The sequence below is a fragment of the Scyliorhinus torazame genome, chromosome 25 (assembly GCF_047496885.1).
Source record: "Scyliorhinus torazame isolate Kashiwa2021f chromosome 25, sScyTor2.1, whole genome shotgun sequence".
Taxonomy (NCBI): Eukaryota; Metazoa; Chordata; class Chondrichthyes; order Carcharhiniformes; family Scyliorhinidae; genus Scyliorhinus; species Scyliorhinus torazame.
In genome coordinates this window covers 34,198,269-34,224,063 of record NC_092731.1, presented here as the reverse complement: position 1 = coordinate 34,224,063, position 25,795 = coordinate 34,198,269, and the positions used below count along the sequence as shown (strand labels likewise).

At 46.7% G+C, this 25,795-nt stretch overlaps 1 protein-coding gene across 2 annotated transcripts in view; it reads left to right on the top strand.

The window, feature by feature from the left end:
• Positions 1-25,164, top strand: part of LOC140402474 (galectin-9C-like) — a 60,794-nt gene extending 35,630 nt beyond the window's left edge. For both annotated transcript variants that reach the window (XM_072490289.1, XM_072490288.1), the window contains 4 exons: positions 877-909; positions 2,262-2,347; positions 3,315-3,480; positions 23,676-25,164. In XM_072490289.1, coding sequence (XP_072346390.1) covers positions 877-909; positions 2,262-2,347; positions 3,315-3,480; positions 23,676-23,822 — 432 coding nt within the window. In that variant the 3' untranslated portion in view covers positions 23,823-25,164. The remainder of the gene's footprint in view (positions 1-876; positions 910-2,261; positions 2,348-3,314; positions 3,481-23,675) is intronic.
• Positions 25,165-25,795: the final 631 nt, after the last annotated feature.

The following is a 25,795-nucleotide window of genomic DNA, read 5'->3' as shown; positions in this document are numbered from 1 at the left end:
GGAGATTAATTTGCATTCCATTTCCTCTGGCTCAGAGCCTCACTCAATGCTGGGCCCAAGCTGGAGAAACCATGGAGATGTATCCATTTATTTACTCCAGCTGCCTGCTGTGACAGTGGAGTCGGACACGTTAGGAACTTTCAAGCGATTATTGGATCGGCACATGGAGCACACCAGAATGACAGGGAGCGGGATAGCTTGATCTTGGTTTCGAACAATCTCGGCACATCGAGGGCCGAAGGGCCTGTTCTGTGCTGTACTGTTCTATGCCCTCTTCCCCCAAACTGGTTTGAGACTGGCAGAACCTGTCTCCTGTGGAGTATTTAGATTAAATTTCACACTTATCTCTGGTGTTTGATTGGTGCTTTGCCTTGCTTTGTACGCTGCTCACTTTGGGTGTGTCTCATTCTGCCTCCGTCCATCTATTTTACATTGAGAATGGGATTACATTCTGGATTTTACTGCTGCTTTGGGCTTTGGCGGAGTCCAGGGTTAATGTGCTTTGTTGACACTGATGTGTAAACCATCGCATTTTAAACTGGAGCACTTGACTCTTTCACCAGCCAACTCTGCTGTCGCAGAATCTCCTTTAAGTTGCCGTTTATGTCAACCTGTTCAAGTGGGCTTCAACTGTCCGATCCCATTGTTCGTTTCCATCTCAAACTGGGGCTGGTGAAAGAATTGTGTCTCACTGCATGTCTGGTTCCTCTGAAGTCAGTACGATAATATTAATTACACCAGTGAAAAATCTGAAAATACTGAGTTCAATTGGGGATGACAGATTGTAACCCTGGTGCTTGAGGGTTTGTGTGGTCAGTGAGGTGTCACCGAAAACACTCACTTTGAATACTAATCTCATTTATTATTGCCTTTCAGAATTCAGCCTCCCAAGTGACTGTGTCGAGCCCAGTGAGTGTTGGGTTGGGTTTTTGTAAAATTATACTGTGTATATCCTTTGCTAAGTTGGTGCTAAATTAAAGATGCGTCACATCCATATTCTTGCCAAATGTGACATTGAATAGCTCTCTGTCTGTCTCACCATCTCTCTCTCTCCCTGTCTCTCTTTCCTTTGTTTCTCTCCCTGTCTCTGTCTCCCTGCCTCGGTCTCTCTTCTTCCCCCCCCCCCCCCCCCCCCCCCCGCCCCCCCCTCCGCCCCCCCTCTCCCTGTTTCTCCGTCTCTTCCTCTCTCTCTCTCCCCGTCTTTCTCTCCCTCCCTGTCACTCTTCTTCCTGTCTCTTTTCCTGTCTCTCTCTCTCCTACTTGCCTGTTTTTCACTCTCTCCCTTGTCCCTCTCTCTGTCTCTCTCTCTCCCTGCTCATCTCTCTCCCTGCCTCTCTCTCTCCCTGTCTCTCTCTATCTCCTTGCCCCCCTCTCTCTCTCTCTCCCTGCCCCCCCTCTCTCGCCCTCTCCCTGCCCCCCTCTCTCTCTACCTCTCTCTCTCCCTCCCTGTCTTTCTCTCTCTCTCCCTGTCTCTCTCCCTCCCTTCTCCCTCTCTCTCCCTGTCTCTCTCTCTCTTCAACTTTATACTGTTGTCTCTTTCTCCCCCTCTTGAAATATACATTGATAGACATTTTCTTCTGTGAAAAGAAATGCGGAATTTTTGTTTAAAATATACCGTGCCCTACCCCACCCAACACCGGTGGTGGATGTACTCGGCCTGGTTTCCTGTGGCACAGTGGTTAGCGCTGCTGCCTTACAGCGCCAGGGACCCGGGTTCAATTCCAGCCTCGGGTGATGTGGATTTTGCACTTTCTCCCCGTGTGTGCGTGGGTTTCCTCTGGGTGCTCCGGTTTCCTCCCGCAGTCCAAAGATGGATTGGCCATGATCAATTGCCCTTAGTGTCCAAAGATGGGCTGGTTAGATGGGGTTACATGGATGGGGGCGAAGGGGAGTGGGCCTAGGTAGGGGGCTCTTTGGGAGGGTTGATGCAGCTTCATTTTTAAAATAAATGTAGAGTACCCAACTCTTATTTTTCCAATTAAGGGGCAATTGAGCGTGGCCATTCCTCCTACTCTGCACATCTTTGTGTTCTGAGCGCGAGACCCACGCAGACACGGGGAGAATGTGCAAACTCCACACGGACAGTGACCCAGGATCGAACCCGGGTCCTCGGTGCTGTGAGGTAGCAGTGCTAACCACTGCGCCACCTTGCCGCCTTGGGTCGATGCAGATTCAATGGGCCGAATGGCCTCCTTCTGCACTGTGCTAATTCTATTGCCTGGGTTCCAGCTTCTCCTCATGTGCTGCCATTTCCTTTTCAGGTGGTCCCATACCAGGCTTACCTCGGAAGCATCCGGCCACAGCAGAAGATAAGAGTAGTCGGGACTGTGAAACCGAAGCCTTCCAGGTAAACAGTGGACATGGCTTGACAGCGCTTAAAGCTGAAGTGTTTAATGTTCTTTATAAAACAGCTTGAGGCTACCACAGTAGAACATCCTAATATGCCAACAACTCCATTGACAATTCTCACTCTTATGGTCAAATCCCTCCTCTGGCCTTACCCCTATTTATCTCCGCAACCTCCTTCAACCAGGGGGGATCTTATAGAAACATACAAGATTATGAAGGGAATAGATAGGATAGATGCGGGCAGGTTGTTTCCACTGGCGGGTGAAAGCAGAACTAGGGGGTAAAGCCTCAAAATAAGGGGAAGTAGATTTAGGACTGAGTTTAGGAGGAACTTCTTCACCCAAAGGGTTGTGAATCTATGGAATTCCTTGCCCAGTGAAGCAGTAGAGGCTCCTTCATTAAATGTTTTTGAGATAAAGATAGATAGTTTTTTAAAGAATAAAGGGATTAAGGGTTATCTTCGGGCCGGAAAGTGGAGCTGAGTCCACAAAAGATCAGCCATGATCTCATTGAATGGCGGAGCAGGCTCGAGGGGCCAGATGGCCTACTCCTGCTCCTAGTTCTTATGTAACCACCTCAAATCTCTAATTCTGGCCTCTTGCTCATCCGTATTCCCCTATTCGTTCCAATTTTAATTCAACATTATCCTCCCTTTAATGTAACTTTCCTGTTAACTGTTGAGTTTATTCGCCTGATTTTATTAGTACATAATTGTGAGATGTTTTTAACCTGATTATTTTGTCTATTTTTAAAAATCGAAATCATATTGTAATTCCGCCTTCAGGCTGCCAAAGGATTTCTTGAATAAAATACCATTAACGTTATCCCCAATTTTCTTCGTATAATCCCTGATGGATCGGGCCTAAGCTCTGGAATTTATCCCAAAACCTCTTGACCTCTCCCCCCCGCTATCCTTCACGTGTATCAAATCTCTCGGCCCACGTTCTGCCTATTGTTCTTTTCAGGTTTACCATTAATCTGAAGACGGGCTACTCTGATAATATTGCTCTCCACATAAATCAAAGATTCGATGAAAATGCTGTGGTGAGGAACAGTCGCATCAACCAGAACTGGGGGACGGAGGAGAGGAACTTGCCCCTCCTCCCCTTTGTGCCGGGTCAGACCTTTGAGGTAAGCTACAAGACTGTGCACGTTGAGTCATCCTGAGCAGACCTGCTGTTTTCAAGGAATGAATTTCAAGCCCAGTGAATCAATATCATCGACCACTTCTACCACCTTGGCACCAGTTTGTTCTGAGCAGTGCGGCCTCCCCCTCGCTTGAATTGTTGCTTGGAGGAGTGGAGTCAAGTGTAGCAGCACAGTGGTTAGCACTGCTGCCTCACAGGGCCAGGGACCCCGGTCCAATTCCAACCTTGGGTGACTCTGTGTGGACTGTGTACGTTCTCCCCCTGTCTTTGTGGTTTCCTTCTGGTGCTCCGGTTTCTTCCCATAGTCCAAAGATCATAGAATCCCTACAGTGCCTCTACCTAGGCCCACAGCCTCAATCCAGCAACCGCACCCAAACCTTTTGTGCAGGTTAGGTGGATTGGCCTTGCTAAAATCGCTCCCTTGAGGGCAGCACGGTGGCACAGTGGTTAGCATTGCTGCCTACGGCACTGAGGACCTGGGTTCGAATCCTGGCCCTGGGTCACTGTCCGTGTGGAGTTTGCATGTTCTCCCAGTGGCTGCGTGGGTTCCACCCCCACAACCCAAAGATGAGCAGGATAGGTGGATTGGCCACATTAAATTGCCCTTAATTGGAAAAAATAATTGGGTACTCTAAATTTATTTAAAAATTTTTTAAAAATCGCTCCTTACTGTACAGGGATGTACAGGTTAGGTTCCGGGGATAGGGTGGGGGAGTGAGCCTAGGTCGGGTGCTCTTTCAGAGGGTCGGTGCAGACTTGATGGGCCAAATGCCCTCCTTCTGCACTGTAGGAATTCTATGATTCTAAGTAGGCCCTAAAAGGGGATTTGCTCATGGAGGCAGGGGGCATTTTAAACCCTTGTTTGGCAAAAGACTGCAAAAGCCCAGCAACTACATGCCAGTCAGCTTAACCCCGGTGCTGGGGAAGCTTTGCCAGGTCAAAATTAACAATCACTTGGGCACTAATTAAGGAAAGCCAGCACGGATTTGTTGAGGACAAACTGTGTTTCGCTAAGTCGCTTAAGTGTTTTTGGTGGGATAACAGAGAGGGTTGATGAAGGTAATGCTGTTGATGTGGTTTATATAGACTTTCAAAAGACATTTGAGAAAGGGCCACAGAAAAGATTTGTGAGCAATGTCATGGCTCTTGGAACAAGAAGGACAGTAGAAGCTTGGAAATGAAATTGGCTGAAAATAATAATAATCTTTATTATTGTCACAAGTACTCTGATATTAACACTGCAATGAAGTGACTGTGAAAATCCCCTAATCGTCACACTCCGCGCCTGTTCGGGTACACAGAGGGAGAATTCAGAATGTCCAATTCACCTAACAAACATGTCTTTCAGGACTTGATAGGAAATGGAGTAATGGTGAAAGATTATTTTTCAGACTGGAGGAAGGATTTCCCCAAGGGTCAATGTTACAAACAAAAACAAAGAACAAATAAAAGTTCAGCACAGGAACAGGCCCTTCGGCCCTCCAGGTCTGCGCCAACCATGCTGCCCGTCTAACCTAAAGCTTTCCACACTTCTGGGATCTGTATCCCTCTATTCCCATCCTATTCATGTATTTGTCAAGATGCCCCTTAAATGTCACTATCGTCCCTGCTTCCACCACTTCCTCCAGCAGCGAGTTCCAGGCACCCACTACGCTCCATGTAACAAACGTCCCTCGCACATCTCCTCTAAACCTCGCCCCTCGCACCTTAAACCTATGTCCCTGAGAAAGTGACTCTTCCACCCTGGGAAAAGCCTCTGACTATCCACTCTGTCTATGCCCCTCATCATTTTGCAAACTTCTATCAGGTCGTTCCTCAACCTCCATCGTTCCAGTAAGAACAAACCGAGTTTATCCAACCTCTCTTCACAGCTAATGTCCTCCATACTAGGCAACATCCTGGTAAACCTCTTCTGCACCCTCTCCAAAGCCTCCACATCCTTCTGGTAGTGTGGCGACCAGAATTGAACACTATACTCCAAGTGTGGCCTAACTAAGGTTCTATACAGCTGCAACATGACTTGCCAATTCTTATACTCAATGCCCCGGCCAATGAAGGCAAGCATGCCATATGCCTTCTTGACTATCTTCTCCACCTCTGTCGCCACTTTCACTGACTTGTGAACCAGTACACCCAGACCCCTCTGCCTATCAATACTCTTAAAGGTTCTGCCATTTACTGTATATTTCCCACCTGTATTAGACCTTCCAAAATGCATTACTTCACATTTGTCCGGATTAAACTCCATCTGCCATCTCTCTGCCCAAGTATCCATCCGATCCATATCCTGCTGTATCCTCCGACAGGACTCCTGCCTCTCTGCATATTAATGATCTTGGTGTACATAGAACATAGAACATTACAGCGCAGTACAAGCCCTTCAGCCCTCGATGTTGCGCCGACCTGTGAAACCACTCTAAAGCCCATTTACACTATTCCCTTATCGTCCATATGTCTATCTAATGACCATTTGAATACCCTTAGTGTTGGCGAGTCCACTACTGTTGCAGGCAGGGCATTCCACACCCTTACTACTCTCTGAGTAAAGAACCTACCTCTGACATCTGTCCTATATCTATCTCCCCTCAATTTAAAGCTATGTCCCCTCGTGCTAGACATCACCATCCGAGGAAAAAGGCTCTCACTGTCCACCCTAGCCAATCCTCTGATCACCTTGTATGCCTCAATTAAGTCACCTCTTAACCTTCTTCTCTCTAACGAAAACAGCCTCAAGTCCCTCAGCCTTTCCTCATAAGATCTTCCCTCCATACCAGGCAACATTCTGGTAAATCTCCTCTGCACCCTTTCCAATGCTTCCACATCCTTCCTATAATGCGGTGACCAGAATTGCACGCAATACTCTAAATGCAGCCGCACCAGAGTTTTGTACAGCTGCAACATGACCTCATGGCTCCGAAACTCAATCCCTCTACCAATAAAACCTAACACACCGTACGCCTTCTTAACAACCCTCTCAACCCGAGTGGCAACTTTCAGGGATCTATGTACATGGACACCAAGATCTCTCTGCTCATCCACACTGCCAAGAATCTTACCATTAGCCCAGTACTCTGTCTTCCTGTTATTCCTTCCAAAATGAATCACCTCACACTTTTCTGCATTAAACTTCATTTGCCACCTCTCAGCCCAGCGCTGCAGCTTGTCTATGTCCCTCTGTAACTTGTAACATCCTTCCGCACTGTCCACAACTCCACCGACTTTAGTGTCATCTGCAAATTTACTCACCCATCCTTCTACGTCCTCCTCCAGGTCATTTATCAAAATGACAAACAGCAGTGGCCCCAAAACAGATCCTTGTGGTACACCACTAGTAACTGGACTCCAGTCTGAACACTTCCCATCAACCACCACCCTTTGTCTTCTTCCAGCTAGCCAATTGCTGATCCAAACTGCTAAATCTCCCTGAATCCCATGCTTCCGTATTTTCTGCAGTAGCCTACCATGGGGAACCTTATCAAACGCTTTACTGAAATCCATATACACCACATCAACTGCTTTACCCTCATCCACCTGTTTGGTCACCTTCTCAAAGAACTCAATAAGGTTTGTGAGGCACGACCTACCCTTCACGAAACCGTGTTGACTATGTCTAATCAAATTATTCCTTTCCAGATGATTATACACCCTATCTCTTATAAACCTTTCCAAGATTTTGCCCTCAACAGAAGTAAGGCTCACTGGTCTATAGTTACCGGGGTTGTCTCTACTCCCCTTCTTGAACAAGGGGACAACATTTGCTATCTTCCAGTCTTCTGGCACTATTCCTGTTGACAAAGATGACTTAAAGATCAAAGCCAAAGGCTCAGCAATCTCCTCCCTAGCTTCCCAAATAATCCTAGGATAAATCCCATCCGGCCCAGGGGACTTATCTATTTTCACCCTTTCCAGAATTGTTAACACCTCCTCCTTATGAACCTCAAGCCCTTCTAGTCTAGTAGCCTGAACCTCAGTATTCTCCTCGACAACATTGTCTTTTTCCTGTGTGAATACTGATGAAAAATATTCATTTAGCACCTCTCCTATCTCCTCGGACTCCAAGCACAACTTCCCACTACTGTCCTTGACTGGCCCTACTCTTACCCTAGTCATTCTTTTATTCCTGACATATCTATAGAAAGCTTTCGGGTTATCCTTGATCCTACCTGCCAAAGACTTCTTATGTTCCCTCCTGGCTCTTCTTAGCTCTCTCTTTAGGTCCTTACTAGCTAACTTGTAACTCTCGAGCGCCCTTACTGAACCTTCATGTCTCATCTTTACATAAGCCTCCTTCTTCCTCTTGACAAGTCTTTTGACTGTCTTAGTAAACCATGGTTCCCTTGCTCGACCACTTCCTCCCTGCCTGACAGGCACATACTTATCAAGGACACGCAGTAGCTGTTCCTTGAACAAGCTCCACATTTCCATTGTGCCCATCCCCTGCAGTTTTCCTCTCCATCCGATGCATCCTAAGTCTTGCCTTATCGCATCATAATTGCCTTTCCCCCAGATATAACTCTTGCCCTGCGGTATATACCTATCCCTTTTCATCACTAAAGTAAACTTAATCGAATTGTGGTCACCATCACCAAAGTGCTCACCTACCTGCAAATCTAACACCTGTCCTGGTTCATTACCCAGTACCAAATCCAATACGGCCTCGCCTCTCGTTGGCCTATCTACATACTGTGTCAGGAAACCCTCCTGCACACATTGGACTAAAACGGACCCATCTAAAGTACTCGAACTATAGCGTTTCCAGTCAATATTTGGAAAGCTAAAGTCCCCCATAACAACTACCCTGTTGCGTTCGCTCCTATCCAGAATCATCTTTGCAATCCTTTCCTCTACATCTCTGGAACTTTTCGGAGGCCTATAGAAAACCCCTAACAGGGTGACCTCTCCTTTCCTGTTTCTAACCTCAGCCCATACTACCTCAATTGACGAGTCAAGGCACAGTTTCTAAATTTGCAGATGCCACAAAACTTGGAAGTATTATAAACTGTGAGGAGGATAGTGTTAAACTTCTAAAGGCCTTAGACGGTCTGGTGGAATGAGCAGGCATGAAGCAGATAGAATTTCATGTAGCCCCATGGGGATGGCCCAAATGATTAATTTCAGTAGGAAGATTGAGAAAATGCAACAATATAAATGATGCAAATGCGACCGAGTGGGGCCTTGCCAGGGAATTCCCCATTGAGGCCCGAAACAAAGAGTGTCGTTAGATAGCACGACTCCCCTAATCTCGCCCAGAACAGATTCCTTTTTTGTTAGATCGCGCCCATTGTTTCCACTTGTGGGTGAAACTAGAACTTGGGGACATCAATATAATTGAGTCACTGATAAATCCATTGGGGGACTCAGGAGAAACTTCTCTATCAGAGAGTGTCAAAAATGGGGAACTCATTCCCAGAGGGAGTGATTGAGGTGAATAGCATAGATACCTTTAAAAGGAGGACAGATACACACATCAGGGAAAAAGAATAGCAGATTATGTTGAAGGTTATAATAACCCTCACAAGCCCCATGGGGATGGCCCGATTGATGTCCCTGTGAGACTCGTGGAGTACGAGCTCCCTCTAGGGGTGGAGGCCTAGTAGCTGAGGCTCGTTAAACTAACACTTAAAAGCCGGTCTGGATTGGGACCGGGTGATTGATTGGGAGTGTCGGCTGGCTGGGACCTATGTGCTGCGTTGCGGCATTTATTTTTGCTTTACAAATAAACCTACCTTTATATCACTGTCTAGGGACTCCTGACGATTTTATAAAGGGGTCAGGTGAAGAGGGTGAAGTGTAAACACAGACATGGAGCTATTGGGCTGGAAGACCAGTGTCTGTGCTGCTCGCACTTTCTAAGGTTTACTGGCGGCTTCTCTGAAGGTTAAACCCATCCCGTATTCAGTGGGATTCTGGCTCACAGAGTTGGCAATTCAGGAATGTATCCCTATTCCCGCTTCACACTTCCCCTTGACAGTGGCTCCCCGTTGGGAGGCTGGGAAAGGTGACTTAGAATAGAATAGAATCGTAGAATCATAGAAAAGCTACAGTACAGAAGGAGGCCATTCTAATTCCACCTTCCTGCACCCGATCCATAGCCCTGTAGCTCAGTGCACTTAAGATGCAGATCCAGGTACCTTTCAAAAGAGTTTAGGGTCTCTGCCTCCACCACCAACTCGGGCAGCGAATTCCAGACTCCCGCTACCCTCTGTGTCCAAAGGTTCTTCCTCATACCCCCCCGACGCCTTCTGCCACTTATCTTGAATCTATGTCCCTAAGTTCTAGAATTCTCCACCAAGGGAAACAATTTCATCCTGTCCACTCTATCTACTTTTCTGCTCAATTCTTATCCTCGGTATTGACGCACCCAGAGACTGCATCCCAGAGACTGCATCCCAGAGATACATACAGCGTTACGCACATCGAGGGCCACAGCTGAGGTATGGGTGGGCTGTACTTGGCTTTGGGTTTGGAATTTGTGTGGTTGAGGCTCCATTGTCTCTTTGGTGGTTCGGGTGAATGTTAAAGATCCCGTAGCAAAATTCCAAGAGCTCAAACATTCTCCCAGTGTCCCGGCCAACATTCCTGCCTCAGCCACAAACCACCCGCTGACAACAAACAGTCCCGGCCGACATTCCTCCCTCAACCACACACCACCCAATGTCATCAAGCAGTGGCACAGTGGTAACATCACTGGACTAGCAATCCCAGACGTCCAGGCTAATGTTCTGGGGGCAAAGGTTCAGAAATCTCGCTGCGGCAGACAGTGAATTTGAATTCAACTAATAACCTGGGATGGAAAAGTGATCCTCGGTAATGGTGGCCACGTAACCATTGACAATTGTCGTGAAAAGCCATCTGTTTCACTAATGCTCTTGAGGGAAGGAAATCTGCTGTCCTTACCTGGTCTGGCCTACTTGTGACTCCAGATCCCACCGCAATGTGGTTGATTCTTAAACTGCTCTGTAGAAGTCAATATTTTCCTGCTTCTTTGACTGTGGCAAAGACTCAACAATAGATTGTTGTGGTAAAATAACAAGGCTTTATTTACGAAACGACCGCATGCAGTTTTGGCTGAAAGTTGCGGTCGGAGAGCAGTTACTACCACTGCTGATTCCTACTCAAGTCCGCGCTTTTACAGAAAATCAGTTCAGTATTTATACATTATCATTATCAAGATTGCGTGACTTCAGCTTAGTCAGGAATTCGATCGGAAGTAGAAACGGAAGCAATGTCATAAATCTGCTGACCTGTTGATCTTCTCGGACTCTTTGTCTCATCCCTCATACCATTATCTTGTCCTCTAATAGAACATTAAAAGGTCGGAGGAGACTCATCCATTCCTTATCTTGTCTTATTCATACCGCCCTGGGTTATGACGAGTTAGCCTTATCAGAAATTACAGAGGTCAGGCATTTTGGAACAGCTTGACCTTCTCTGATCTTATTCATGCTTTAGGTTATGCGGAGTCAGGCTTTCTTACATTGTGCCAGGTAGTTTGACCAGTCTTCCCATTGACCAGTTTTCCCATCATACCGTTACTTAATTCGTACAACATCACATTCCCTCCTTTTGTCATATTGTGACAACTAGGTAAATAGGGATATCCATGACTCGATTGAAAATGCATTTACACAAGCAACCAAGCAATCCTATCCCTAGTAGCATTATCATAGAATTTACAGTGCAGAAGGAGGCCATTCGACCCATCAAGTCTGCACCGGCTCTTGGAAAGAGCACCCTACTCAAGGTTATTAGTAGTAGAATGAAGGCCTTAAAGATCCAATCAAATAATCCATGACCTTTTCATCCTAGCCAACCCGGTGGGTTATAGTCGTGAAATTCACTGCCAATCTTTTGAATTTGATCAGCCTGTCTCTTAATGTGGTCGGTCAGGTTAGTGATATTTTCGGAGCCATCTGGAATATACGTACAGCACTCTTGACTTACAATAGCGCACGTTCCTCCCTGCGAGGCTAACAGATAATCCAAAGCCAGTCGATTTTGTAATGCCACGGACCGGACAGCCACCAACTCAGCTGAGACCTCGGCCAGTGCCTGTCCAGTTTCCCTGGCTTCTGCTGACGTTACGTTCGCCAGTTGTTCTAATGCTGTGGCCATGTGGATCAGTTCGTTGGCTGCCTTGCCTGTTCCATACAGTGGAAAGGCCATCATGAAGAACTGTTCTGTTTTGGTAATAGTCCTTTTGGCTCGCGAGGGGGAGAGCTTAAGGGTGGGTAGGTGACGCATTTGGGGTACGACATTTCCCAGGTAACTGGATCCTGTCCAATCAATAGGGAGCCACTGGTATGCTTTAGTGCCGCATATGAAATATGTTCCATTATAGGCCGTAAAATCATCAGCTGACGTCATCCAGGGGATTGGGGATGTCTGGCCCCATGACCTATTAGAGGTTATATTCCATACCCTGGACTAATCACAGTTAAACATGCCCTTGCTGGATCTGCCTGGTACCGGTCCTTGCCAGTCAACTGTAAGGTTGTACCTACTTTGCCCCATTAACTTTCCTTTCCTTGATTTATTAAAACATATGGAACCTTGAACATTATTCGAATGGACGGTGAGGGAGGGTGGGGTCAAGGCATGATTATAAGCAGGTTGATACGAAGCCGAAAATTTAGTCATGTCATAGTCAGCAGATCTCCATATTTCCATATCTCCCCTGATCCCTGTCTGATTTTGTCGTAAAATCCATTCAACCGTCTCTGTGATATGAAAGGGTAGGGATTGGAGAGGTATTCCTTCCCTCGAATGGACGGGGATGTGGGTACAAACCCAACACATGCTTACATTCAATTTGTCAGCATAAAGATATGACATATATAAATAAGTATTGGCATGCAGCTCCCGGGTAATCCGTTTTTACTACCGAGTGGCCATTAAGGCTAAATAGTCCAAAAATTATAATGGAGATCTTCATCCTGTGTTCACGTCTGGGTTGGAGACTATCTTCTTGCAATCGGATAGATGTATCCCACGTGAATGTCCTTCAAGCTTGACAGAAGTCGGTGTGGCCAGTAGTACTAGGAAAAGTCCGCTCCAGCGTTGTCCTAGTTTCTTTCTGTCCCAGTTCTTTACCAATATGTAGTCTCCGGGTTCGATCACTGGATATCGAGGGACGGCTGTCCCTGCTGTCACTGGGACATGTGCCTGTTTCACCTGCGAGTGGAGAAACTTCAGAGAAAGTGTTAATTGCTTCAAATAGTTCTGCATTTGTTCCCCCATCACATGGAGGGCTACTCCCTCCAGGGGTTTTTCATGGGCATCCCAAGGAGTCCTCATTGGCCGACCATAGACTATCTCTGCAGCTGACAGTCCGGTCCGCGAATGGGGAGTCACTCGCATGTGAAACAGTGCCAAGGGCAATACCTTTAGCCAATTTAACCCAATTTCTTCAGTTAATTTTGGTAATTTTTCTTTTAAAGTCCCGTTGGCTCTTTCCACAATTCCTGCTGCCTGCGGGTGACACGCGCAGTGCAGTTGCTGTTTAATTACGAGTGCTTCGCACAATTCAGTGTTGAATTGCGGTGCGCAAGGCATTTCTGGGAGGTAAGTTTTTCCTTTAAAAAACACTTACCTTCACAGGAGCAGGCCGTTGGATTTCGGCGGGAGCGGTGTGCAAGGCATTTCTGGAAGGTAAGTTTTCCTTTTTAAAAAAAAAAAAACACTTCTTTTCTGTTTTATTTTTTTCGTCCCGTGGACTTCTGGGAAGGCCCCCCCCGCCCCCAACCAATAAATTCTGGTGGAGAGGAAACCCGAGATACTACACGTGTAGTGTCTCCCACCCACCCTCCTCCTCTAACCTAATAATAAGATCCATTGGTGTGAGGTAAGTGCCATATTATATTATTATTATTAGCATTATTATATATTATTAGCATTGCGCAGGTCAAGGAGACACAGCCAGAGTGAGAGAGATACAGACAGTGAGAATTTGGTAGTTTGGTGCAGTAAGATAACCAGGAAAGGTAAGTGGTTAATCTAATTGTGCTGTTTTTCAGTTAAAAGTGCAGGATAGTGTCTGATTGGCTGAAGCTGCCCCCACCATAAACTTAAATTAAACTAATTAATTAATTAGTGATGGCTGGTCAGGTGATGTGCTTGACCTGCTTGATGTGGGAGCTGGCAGATCCCATTGCGAGCTGCAGCGACCACATCTGCAGTAAGTGTTGGCTGCTCGAAGAGCTCCGGCTCAGAGCTGATGAGCTGGAGTCTGAGCTTCAAACACTGAGGCACATCCAGGAGGGGGAGACTTACCTGGACACTGTGTTTCAGGAGGCAGTCACACCTGTCAGAGTAAGTAGTTTAAATCCTGCCAGTGGCCAGAGACAGCAGGGTGTGACTGCAAGTCAGGCAGGTAAAGGGAACCAGCAGTCAGGAACTCAGGAGCCTCAGCCCTTGACTCTGTCCAACAGGTATGAGGCACTTGCTCCCTGTGTGGATGGCGAACAGGGTTGCAGGAAGGATGAGTCAGCTGACCAAGGCACCATGGTTCAGCAGGCCATTGAAGGGGAGGGAGTAAATAGGCAAGTTGTAGTTGTAGGGGATTCTATTATCAGGGGGATAGATAGTATCCTTTGTGAGCAGGATAAAGAGTCCCGCATGGTATGTTGCCTGCCCGGTGCTAGGGTGCGGGACATCTCTGACCGGCTTGAAAGGATACTGGAGAGGGAGGGGGAGGATCCAGTTGTTGTGGTCCATGTCGGTACCAACAACATAGGCAAGTCTAGGAAAGAGGACCTGTTTAGAGATTATAAAGAGCTAGGATTCAAATTAAAAAAACAGGTCCTCAAGGGTCATAATCTCTGGATTACTGCCCGAGCCATGTGCAAACTGGCATAGGGAGGCAAGAATAAGGGAAGTTAACACGTGGCTGAAAGAGTGGTGTGGGAATGAGGGGTTCCTTTTCATGGGACACTGGCATCAGTTTTGGGACAGGGGGGACCTATACCGTTGGGATGGTCTCCACCTGAACCGAGCTGGGACCAGTGTTCTGGCGAAAAGAGTAAATAGGGTGGTCAATAGGACTTTAAACTAAAGATTGGGGGGGAAGGGAAAGTCAGGGAACCAAGAGGTGAAGTAATCAGCGGGGAGCGTAGCTGCTTAGGAATACAAAAAAACACGAACAGACAAAACTCAAGAGTGGTTACGATTGTCCCCATCCCACAAAATATGACACAGTGTATGGAAAGGCTCAGTAAACCAAGGTCCACCACACTAAGAAAACAAAAAGGGACGGTCAATAGAGAATTAAAGGTGCTATATTTAAATGCGCGCAGTGTACGGAACAAGGTAGATGAGCTTGTGGCCCAGATTGTGACTGGCAGGTATGATGTGGTAGGCATCACAGAGACATGGTTGCAGGGGGTTCAGGACTGGCATTTAAGCATCCAGGGGTTCACAACCTATCGAAAAGACAGAGAGGTGGGCAGAGGGGGCGGGGTTGCCTTGTTAATTAGGAATGAAATTAAATCAATAGCACGAAACGACATAGGGTCAGATGATGTGGAGTCTGTGTGGGTAGAGTTGAGGAACCACAAAGGCAAAAAAACCATAATGGGAGTTATGTACAGGCCTCCTAACAGTGGTCAGGACCAGGGGCACAAAATGCACCACAAAATAGAAAGTGCATGTCAGAAAGGCAAGGTCACAGTGATCATGGGGGATTTTAATATGCAGGTGGACTGGGTAAATAATGTTGCCAGTGGACCCAAGGAAAGGGAATTAATTGAATGTTTACAGGAGGGCTTTTTGGAACAGCTTGTGATGGAGCCCACGAGGGAACAGGCCATTCTGGACTTCGTGTTATGTAATGAGCCAGACTTGATTAAAGATCTTAAAGTAAGGGAGCACTTAGGAGGCAGTGATCATAATATGGTCGAATTCAATCTCCAATTTGAAAGAAAGAAGGTAGAATCAGATGTAAAGGTGTTACAGTTAAATAAAGGTAACTACAGGGGCATGAGGGAGGAACTGACGAAAATCGACTGGGAGCAGAGCTTAGTGGGAAAGACAGTAGAACAGCAATGGCAGGAGTTTCTGGGAGTAATTGAGGACACAGTACAGAGGTTCATCCCAAAGAAAAGAAAGGTTATCAGAGGGGGGATTAGGCAGCCATGGCTGACAAAGGAAGTTAGGGAATGCATCAAAGCAAAAGAGAAAGCCTATAATGTGGCAAAGAGTAGTGGGAAGTCAGAAGATTGGGAAGGCTACAAAAACAAACAGAGGATAACAAAGAGAGAGATAAGGAAAGAGAGGATCAAATTTGAAGGTAGGCTAGCCAGTAACATTAGGAATGATAGTAAAAGTTTCTTTAAATACATTAAAAACAAACGAGAGGCAAAAGTTGACATTGGGCCGCTCCAAAATGACGCTGGTAATTTTGTGATGGGAGACAAGGAAATAGCTGAGGAACTGAATAAGTACTTTGCGTCAGTCTTCACAGTAGAAGACATGAGTAATATCCCAACAATTCCGGAGAGTCAGGGGGCAGAGTTGAATATGGTAGCCATCACAAAGGAGAAAGTGATAGAGAAACTAAGAGGTCTAAAAATTGATAAATCTCCGGGCCCAGATGGGCTACATCCTAGAGTTCTAAAGGAGATAGCTGAAGAAATAGTGGAGGCGTTAGTTATGATCTTTCAAAAGTTACTGGAGTCAGGGAAAGTCCCAGAGGATTGGAAAATCGCTGTTGTAACCCCCCTGTTCAAGAAGGGAACAAGGAAAAAGATGGAAAATTATAGGCCAATTAGCCTAACCTCGGTTGTTGGCAAGATTCTAGAATCCATTGTTAAGGATGAGATTTCTAAATTCTTGGAAGTGCAGGGTCGAATTAGGACAAGTCAGCATGGATTTAGTAAGGGGAGGTCGTGCCTGACAAACCTGTTAAGAGTTCTTTGAAGAGATAACAAATAGGTTAGACCAAGGAGAGCCAATGGATGTTCTCTATCTTGACTTCCAAAAGGCCTTTGATAAGGTGCCTCATGGGAGACTGCTGAGTAAAATAAGGGCACATGGTATTCGAGGCAAGGTACTAACATGGATTGACGATTGGCTGTCAGGCAGAAGGCAGAGAGTTGGGATAAAAGGTTCTTTTCGGAATGGCAACCGGTGACGAGTGGTGTCCCGCAGGGTTCAGTGTTGGGGCCACAGCTGTTCTCTTTATATATTAACGATCTAGATGACGGGACTGAGGGCATTCTGGCTAAGTTTGCCGATGATACAAAGATAGGCAGAGGGGCAGGTAGTATGGAGGAGGTGGGGAGGCTGCAGAAAGATTTAGACAGTTTAGGAGAGTGGTCCAAGAAATGGCTGATGAAATTCAACGTGGGCAAGTGCGAGGTCTTGCACTTTGGAAAAAAGAATAGAGGCGTGGACTATTTTCTAAACGGTGACAAAATTCATAATGCTGAAGTGCAAAGGGACTTGGGAGTCCTAGTCCAGGATTCTCTAAAGGTAAACTTGCAGGTTGAGTCCATAATTAAGAAAGCAAATGCAATGTTGTCATTCATCTCAAGAGGCTTGGAATATAAAAGCAGGGATGTACTTCTGAAGCTTTATAAAGCATTAGTTAGGCCCCATTTCGAATACTGTGAGCAATTTTGGGCCCCACACCGCAGGAAGGACATACTGGCACTGGAGCGGGTCCAGCGGAGATTCACACGGATGATCCCAGGAATGGTAGGCCTAACATACGATGAACGTCTGAGGATCCTGGGATTATATTCATTGGAGTTTAGGAGGTTGAGGGGAGATCTAATAGAAACTTACAAGATAATGAATGGCTTAGATAGGTGCACGTAGGGAAGTTGTTTCCATTAGCAGGGGAGACTAGGACCCGGGGGCACAGCCTTAGAATAAAAGGGAGTCACTTTAGAACAGAGATGAGTAGAAATTTCTTCAGCCAGAGAGTGGTGGGTCTGTGGAATTCATTGCCACAGAGGGCGGTGGAGGCCGGGACGTTGAGTGTCTTGAAGACAGAAGTTGATAAATTCTTGATTTCTCGAGGAATTAAGGGCTATGGAGAGAGAGGGGGTAAATGGAGTTGAAATCAGCCATGATTGAATGGTGGAGTGGACTCGATGGGCCGAATGGCCTTACTTTCGCTCCTATATCTTATGGTTTTATAGTATTGATCCGAGCCACAAAATGTGGTCCATTGTCTGAGCTCACCATTTTGGGTACTCCAAAACGAGGAATGACTTCTGTTAAGAACAACTTCACCACCGTATGTGCAGTACAATGTGTGGTGGGGATGGCTTCAATCCATTGACTAAACACATGGATTATTACCTAGCAATATTTATGGCACTGTACTTTTGGTAATTCAATAAAATCAAGCTGTACACAGGCAAAAGGGCCATCTGGCAAGGGAGTGGTTCCTGGAGGGCATTTAATGCCTTTACCCTTATTATGTTCCATGCAAATGAGGCATCAATCTAGCCGCGTTTGCGCTGTTGTATTCAAGGTGCCACCAAGTTTTCAGGAGTAGCTGTACCATTCCCTCCTTGCCAAGATGGGTACACGAATGCAAATAATCAATAAGTACCGGCAATAAAGAATTCGGAATACAAACTTGACCAACTGGAGTAAGCCAGAGGTCCCGTGTCAAGGAGTGCGAACATCCCATTGACTTCCATAGTGCGCGCTCAGAATCAGAGGCATCCCTCTAAATTTTGAACCTCAGTTATCTCTGGCATGCCCTTCGTTCCTAATGCAGGTACCTGATTTAGAGCCTGATTAGCCTCACTGGGAACAATCAAAGAGGCTGATGTAGCCGCAGCCTTAGCAGCTGAATCAGCACGGGCATTCCCTAATTGAGCAGGAGTGTCCCCCTTTGTGTGCGCAGCACATTTAATAATTGCTAATTGACGAGGAAGCTGAATAGCATCGAGGAGATTTTTAACCCAAAGAGCGTTTTGAATGGGAGCTCCCGCAGAGGTGAGAAAGCCTAGAATTGGTGTAAACGTTTGTACTTTTATCTGCGGCCAAAATACATGCTCGAGTAAGGGCAAATAGCTCGGCTTTTTGTGCAGAGACAGGGGTCTGGAAGGCAGCTGCTTGCCGAACGTCAGTGTCTGTTACAATGGCATATCCCGACTGTGGGATGCCAGTGAGAGAAATGGAGGGACTGCCATCAACATAAAAAATTAGATCTGGATTGTCAATAGGCTGATCCGTTAAATCCGGGCGAGGCGCGGTAAGGAAGTGATTCCTAAGCAAACAATCGTGTGGTGGGTCAGCAAGGTTATCGGGGGGGCTGTTCGAGGAACACAGCAGGATTTAAGGAAGAACAGTAATGAAAAGGGAGGTAGCAGTTCTGCAATAGGTAAACCTCATAACGGCTCAAGCGAGTTTGAATCAGATGCTGGGTTTGCTGAGACGTTAGGAGGGCCACAATAGAGTGTGAGGTATGCACTTGTACTGGCTGGTGAAGGGTCAGATTAGAGACAGCCATAAGAATTTGGGTGCAGGGAGGTAGACTGCAAGCTCCAGGATCCAATTTAGTAGAATAGTCGGCGACTGGGTGACGCCGGTCACCGTGCTCGTGTGTCAGAACACCAGTGGCACATTCATCAAGGACATTAACGTACAACTGAAAGGGTCTGTCATACATCGGTCCTCCTAGCGCTGGGGCCAGGGCGTCTTTGAGAGTAACAAAAGATTGCTTTGCCGAATCGGGTAGTTCAAACTTAAGAGGAGCATTTTGAGAGGAGTAAGTTCCTTAGTATGGACAGTAACATTCGGAATCCATTGTCTGCAAACGTTCACCAGTCCTAAAAAAGCTCGCACCTGCTTGGGCGAGGTAGCAAATGGGGTCTGCAGTATAGGATTAATAAGTTCCTGAGTAAGGGAGCGATCAGTAGCACTTATTAGGACACCCAAAAATTTGACCTGCCATTGGCCTTTATGAACTTTAGCGGGCGGGATCACATATCCCCACGAATGGAGACGGATGAACAGGTAAACGGTGTCACGCTGGTTAGCGACGAAGTCGGGGCTGGCAAGGAGTAAATCATCAACATTGGATAATGGTGGACCCACCAGGGGGTGCTAATGTCGCTAACTGGGAGTGCAGTACCTGTGAGAAAAGGGTCGGAGAATGAATGAAGCCCTGTGGGAGCCTAGTCCAGGTGTACTGGTTGCCCTTAAATGTAAAGGCAAACAAATACTGTGATTCAGGGGCGAGGGGTATCGCAAAAAAGGCATGTTGTAAATCCACAAGGGTAAAAACAGTCGCTTCATGTGGGACATTACTAAGGATTGTAGCCGGGTTTGGGACAATAGGATGTAAGGGTTCCACTATCTGATTAATACGTCGGAGGTCTTGGACCAAACGCCATTCGGATGGTCTTCCTATCTTAGGAACTGGAAGAATCTCGGGGTGTTACAGGGCGATTGGCATGGTATCAAAATTCCCTGTTGATGGAACGATTGAATCATGACCGAGACTCCTTCAGCCTCGGGGCGTAAAGGGTACTGTGAAAGGGAGGGCAAGGGCATATCAGGCTTGACTTTAATAACGACGGGAGGTGCATTAGTGATACCAACCTCGTGTTTGGAAGCTGCCCATAAATCTGCGGGGACTCCCGAAATCGGAGACTGGACTGATCGATGGTGGTGCAATGTACCATTGAGACAAAATGGTTGTGGAAAATATTCTAAAATGCCTTCAGGGAAGGTTTGTCGTCCAGTAAAGAAAGGATCAGCTTGTACTCATAGTGCAGCTGCCAGAAATCCCAAGGATTTGGTACTGTAGCCTTCGTTGACAGTAAGGGTCACGTGGGGTGACACGAGTCCCGACTGTTGCCAGAGCCCGTGGGGTACCTCAACAAGAAAGGCAGAACCTTCTTTTCCCTTAGCGAGGCCAACAAAGGAAACGGATTGTAGAGAACCGAGGGCCTCTTGGTAAATGCTCTCCAATTCAGTCGAGAATCCCGTGTGATCATAGCAAAGAGTTACATGTGTATCGGGAATATCAAAGGGAGGTGAAAAGTGGGAGGGATCAAAATCAACCGACCACCACTGTGGAGTAGTGAAAAGGGAAAAATTTCGAAGCTGGGCCTGCGGGATAGCTGATCTAGTAATGCCGTTATCAAGGCAAACAATTTCCACCAGCAAGGGACACAGCAAGTCACGTCCGGCCAGGTTGACACCGAGGACGCAGGTAACCGTGAAAGGAATGCAACATTCCCGGCCCTCAAATTGAACAGAGAGCGGCTTCGTAAGCGGATAAACAGCATCTTCCCCCAAGAAACCAGCAAGTTCCACATGCTTATCAGAGAGGGGAAATCTATGCTTCTGAATTAACGTAGAATTAGTCGCGCCGGTGTCAATCAAGAAGGGGATAGGCATGCCTTCTATGTAAATCGTAGCCGTGGGCTCGTCAGAGTGGTCCGCTGAAAGGACCGGAAAGATCGATCGGGCTAGTCAATAGGGGTTAGAGGCAGTGAAGGGTGTCCGCTGACTGGGTGAAATCTACCTTGTCGTCGGGGTGCTGGACAATCCCTAGCGTAGTGCCCTGTCTGTTGAAGCAAGTGACATTATATTTTGCAGGAGGACGACGCGGAGGAGCGCTGTTGAAATCCTCCGTGTGTGTATTGCAGGGGGAAGGAGCCTGAGAGCGGTAACCAAATTCTGGAGAGTCCGTGCAATCTGGGCGATAGTAACGTGAATCTTTGAGAGTTTTGACCTTTAGGAGGTTTTCTTTGAGAGGGACGTTGGACAAATTCGGACTTAATTCTAGGCGTGGTGTCTTTATAACAGGCCTCACGGTTGCGGCCATTGCTCCACTAATAAGACACAGCCCGTTTCATTTGAGAGATGAAAAAATGGGTGAATACTGATCACGTGCGGTAGCCCCGTACATGGTCGCAGTTCATCTCAAAAATTCAGTGAACCCTTCTGGGTCGTCTTTACAGGAAGGACATTGGTCCATGATCAAACATAGTTCCTGAGGTTTAAATGCCTGTCACACCTCAATGAATGGTTCGTCAGTATCACCAGCGTGGGGGTTGATAACACTCCTAATGGGATAATTTGCGGGGGGGAGGTGGTGGCGGAAAAGCTTCCTCCTCCTTATGTTGAAGTGATAAATCACGAAGAGCCTGATTGACAGAGGTGAAGGGTTGTTCCATATTCAGGGTTGCGTTTGTGATCGGGTACGTGATGCTACGGGAGACGCGACAGCAGGAATTTCATTGGCAGCAGGACCATAAGGGGGAGGCTGGACTTGGGACGGTTGTAATGAAGGAGCGGGGAGCGCTGGATAAAGGGAGGGTCTGGGGGTCAACTCCTGCTCTTCCTCCGTATCGCCTGAGTAGGGAAACATCGGCATGCCAGGGCAACTGGGAGGATCCTCCTTTTGTTTAATCTGATGGGCTAGCTCTACCTGTCTATTACTTGGTGCTTTCTTATTACTGCCTTGTCGTTTTGTCTCATGATGCTTCCTATCCCAAAGTTCACATTCCAATTTAAAAGTTTCCCAATTTTTTGATTTACCGTCCACACACTCACCAATCCCTTTTTTACAGGCGTTATCCCTCCAGCTCATTAATAGTGATTGTTCGTGGCGCCTGGTCGACTCTTTTTTCCATTCTGAAATTAAAGTTTTCCATTTGGAACCTGCATTTTCTGACCAAATAGTTTTTTTCAGCCGCAGTGCAATTTTCCAAGTTCCATGTGCCACCCAGTGGCCAAATATCTTTACCTAATTTAATGTTCAGTGCAGCAGATAACCTTCGGAAATTATGTTCTTGAGAAGGGGTCTCAGAACACATAGAAAGCAAAGGAGAATTACCCTCTGTTTTGTCGAAACTCTGTCCCATAACGTCAGTATACTGTGCCCCAGGCAACAAATGTTCAAAAATTCCTGGTACCAAAATCAAATCACAGGGTTCCTGACCCAAACTTAAGCCTGTATAACCCTGATCTGGATCAAAAACGAGATCAAGATGTTCCTGACCTGAGGCTAACCGCAATTGGGTCCCTGACCCTAAACACTACTCACAGTCCAATTTAGATTCGAGAACCGTCACCTGTTAGTTTCCTACGTCAGGGACGAGGGGTCGTACCACCGATCCGAGAGAGAGAGAGAGAGACCAAGGTGAATCTTACCTTGTGCCGGTGTCTTTCTCTTCCCTCTGGGTTGTGGCTCGATCACTTCTTCAGTCCCCCACGGAATTCACTCAGGGTATTGGTATCTGCTCGCTTGCGCCAAATGTAGAAGTCAATATTTTCCTGCTTCTTTGACTGTGGTAAAGACTCAACAATAGACTGTTATGGTAAAATAACAAGGCTTTATTTACAAAACGACTGCATGCAGTTTTGGCTGAAAGTTGGGGTCGGAGAGCAGTTACTACCACTGCTGATTCCTACTCAAGTCCGCGCTTTTACAGAAAATCAGTTCAGTATTTATACATTATCATTATCAAGATTGCATAACGACAGCTTAGTCAGGAATTCGATCGGAAGTAGAAACGGAAGCAATGTCATAAACCTGCTGACCTGTTGATCTTCTCGGACTCTTTGTCTCATCCCTCATACCATTATCTTGTCCTTTGATAGAACATTAAAAGGTCGGAGGAGACTCATCCATTCCTTATCTTGTCTTATTCATACCGCCCTGGGTTATGACGAGTTAGCCCTATCAGAAATTACAGAGGTCAGGCATTTTGGAATTGCTTGACCTTCTCTGATCTTATTCATGCTTTAGGTTATGCGGAGTCAGCCTTATTGGTCTTACAAAGGGGTCTGGTACATTGAAATGGCTAGGTCAGCTTTTCTTACATTGTACCAAATAGTTGACCAGTTTTCCCATCATGCCGTGACTTAATTTGTACAACATCACAGCTCTTGGAAATTGTCTGCTGGGGCAATTGAGGACACGCAACAAATGCCGACATTTCCAGCGATCCCGTGAAAGAAAAAAGGGGAATAAAACTTGTATTCCACCTTGTTGCTATGTTTGGGATCCTGTGTGTTGCTTTGAGTGATAAAAGTCTTGAGCCACCCACCCTAAAATAATTGATTTGTGAATATTCTCTGAGGTATAAGAAGAGCCAATGTTAAACACATGTTCCACATTGCTGAGGACTTTTGTACTCACAAAAAAGCCTTTTGATGTGGAGAGTTCCTAATTGATCTGGAATTATGTCTCATCAGGTGCTGATCGTGGTCCAACCAAACTGCTACAAGGTTTCAGTCAATGGAAGACATCTGTTCAACTACAACCACCGGATCCAACCCCTGAACCAGATTGATCAGTTAGAGGTCACTGGCGACATCAGTCTTTCTCTCGTGCAGTACTAACATTTTGAATGAAATCATCTGCTTTATCATAGAATTTACAGTGCAGAAGGAGGCCATTTGGCCCATCAAGTCTGCACTGGCTCTTGGAAAGAGCACCCTACCCAAGCCCACACCACCACCCTATTCCCATAACCCAGGAACCCCACTGTGAAACTGAATCTCTATACGTAAGACAGTCCCACTTTCATTTACCGCCTTTCCTTGAAGAATAATCCCTGGTGTCAACTCCACTCAACAGAGGCCGAACGATGACCATTTTGTTTGAGGGCAGGAGGTCACCACCGCTCTTGCCTGGCACATTAGCCAATGAGCAATGAGTCATGTAGATTTGCTTTTGGCTTGCATTTGTTCCATAGAATAGAATCCCGACAGTGCAGAAGAAGGAGGCCATTCAGCCCATTGAGTCTGCGTCGACCCTCTGAAAGAGCATCCTTACCTTGGCCCACTCCTCAAGCTCTATCCCTGTAACACCACCTAACCGGCACACCTTTGGACTGTGGGAGGAAACCCACGCAGACACGGGGAGAACGTGCAAACGCCACACAGATAGTCACCCGAGGCTGGAATTGAACCCGGGACCCTGGAGCTGTGAGACAGCAGTGCTTTTTAAAAAAAAAAAATTAAAGTACCCAATTTCTTTTTGTTTCCAATTCCGGCCTTGGGTCACTGTCTGTGTGGAGTCTGCACATTGTCCCCGTGTCTGCGTGGGTTTCTGTCCATTTTATAAAGCACTAATGTTTAATTATTGTAATTAGTTTTTCAGTAACAACCTTTATACTACAGCCTGTTTAATTACAAAATCCTTACCTGTATTGCGCTCATCTCTGACTGACCTTACACTTTCGTACCCTCTAACGTCAAACAATAGGGCAGCACGGTAGCATGGTGGTTAGCACAATTGCTTCACAGCTCCAGGGTCCCAGGTTCGATTCCAGCTTGGGTCACTGTGCAGAGTCTGCACGCTCTCCTCGTGTCGGCGTGGGTTTCCCCCGGGTCCTCCCGTTTCCTCCCACAGTCCAAAGAAGTGCAGGTTAGTTGGGGTTACGTGGATAGAGAGGGGGGTTATAGGGATCGGGTGGAGGTGTGGACTTGGGTAGGGTGCTCTTTCCAAGAGCTGGTGCAGACTCGATGGGCCGAATGGCGTCCTTCTGCGCTGTAAATTCTATGTAATAGCAACGAATGTTGGAAATACTGTGTAGGTCTGGGCTAATCTGTGAAAAACCGAGTTCGTGTTTTCAGTCCAATGTTCTTCTTCGGAACACGTTTTGACTCGAAGCCTTAACTCTGATTCACCTTCCGCAGAGGCAACAGACCTGCGTTTTCCCAGCACTTTCTGGGGGGGTGGGGGGAGGGAGGAGAAGAGAGGGGGTGGGGGGGGGGGGGGGTCATTTCAGTTTTCCAGCATCTGCAGTATTTTGCTTTTATGTGAGTCAAAGGCTGATTTTGAAACGAAGAAGCCAAAACGTGCTTTTTCCAAAATCAGTGACTCCAGAAGATTGCTATTTGGAATCGATGAATTCAAAGATTTGACTCAAACTGAGTCACAAGACTCCAGGAAGGAACACACAGGAGTATAAACCGGAGCGACTGGTGGCCGAAATAATCTGGAACCTTCCAGAATACTGTCCTCGGCCTAACATTATTTCATTTGATTTGGGTTGAGGACCTGATATTGTCTTTTTCTTTTTGCATTTCTGCAATTTTAGCCAGAACATAGAACATACAGTGCAGAAGGAGGCCATTCAGCCCATCGAGTCTGCACCGACCCACTTAAACCCTCACTTCCACCCTATCCCCGTAACCCAATAACCCAATTTAGCATGGCCAGTCCACCTAACCTGCACGTCTTTGGACTGCGGGAGGAAACTGGAGCACCCGGAGGAAACCCACGCAGACTCGGGGAGAACGTGCAGACTCCGCACAGACCGTGATCCAGCGGGGAATTGAACCTGGGACCCTGGTGCTGTGAAGCC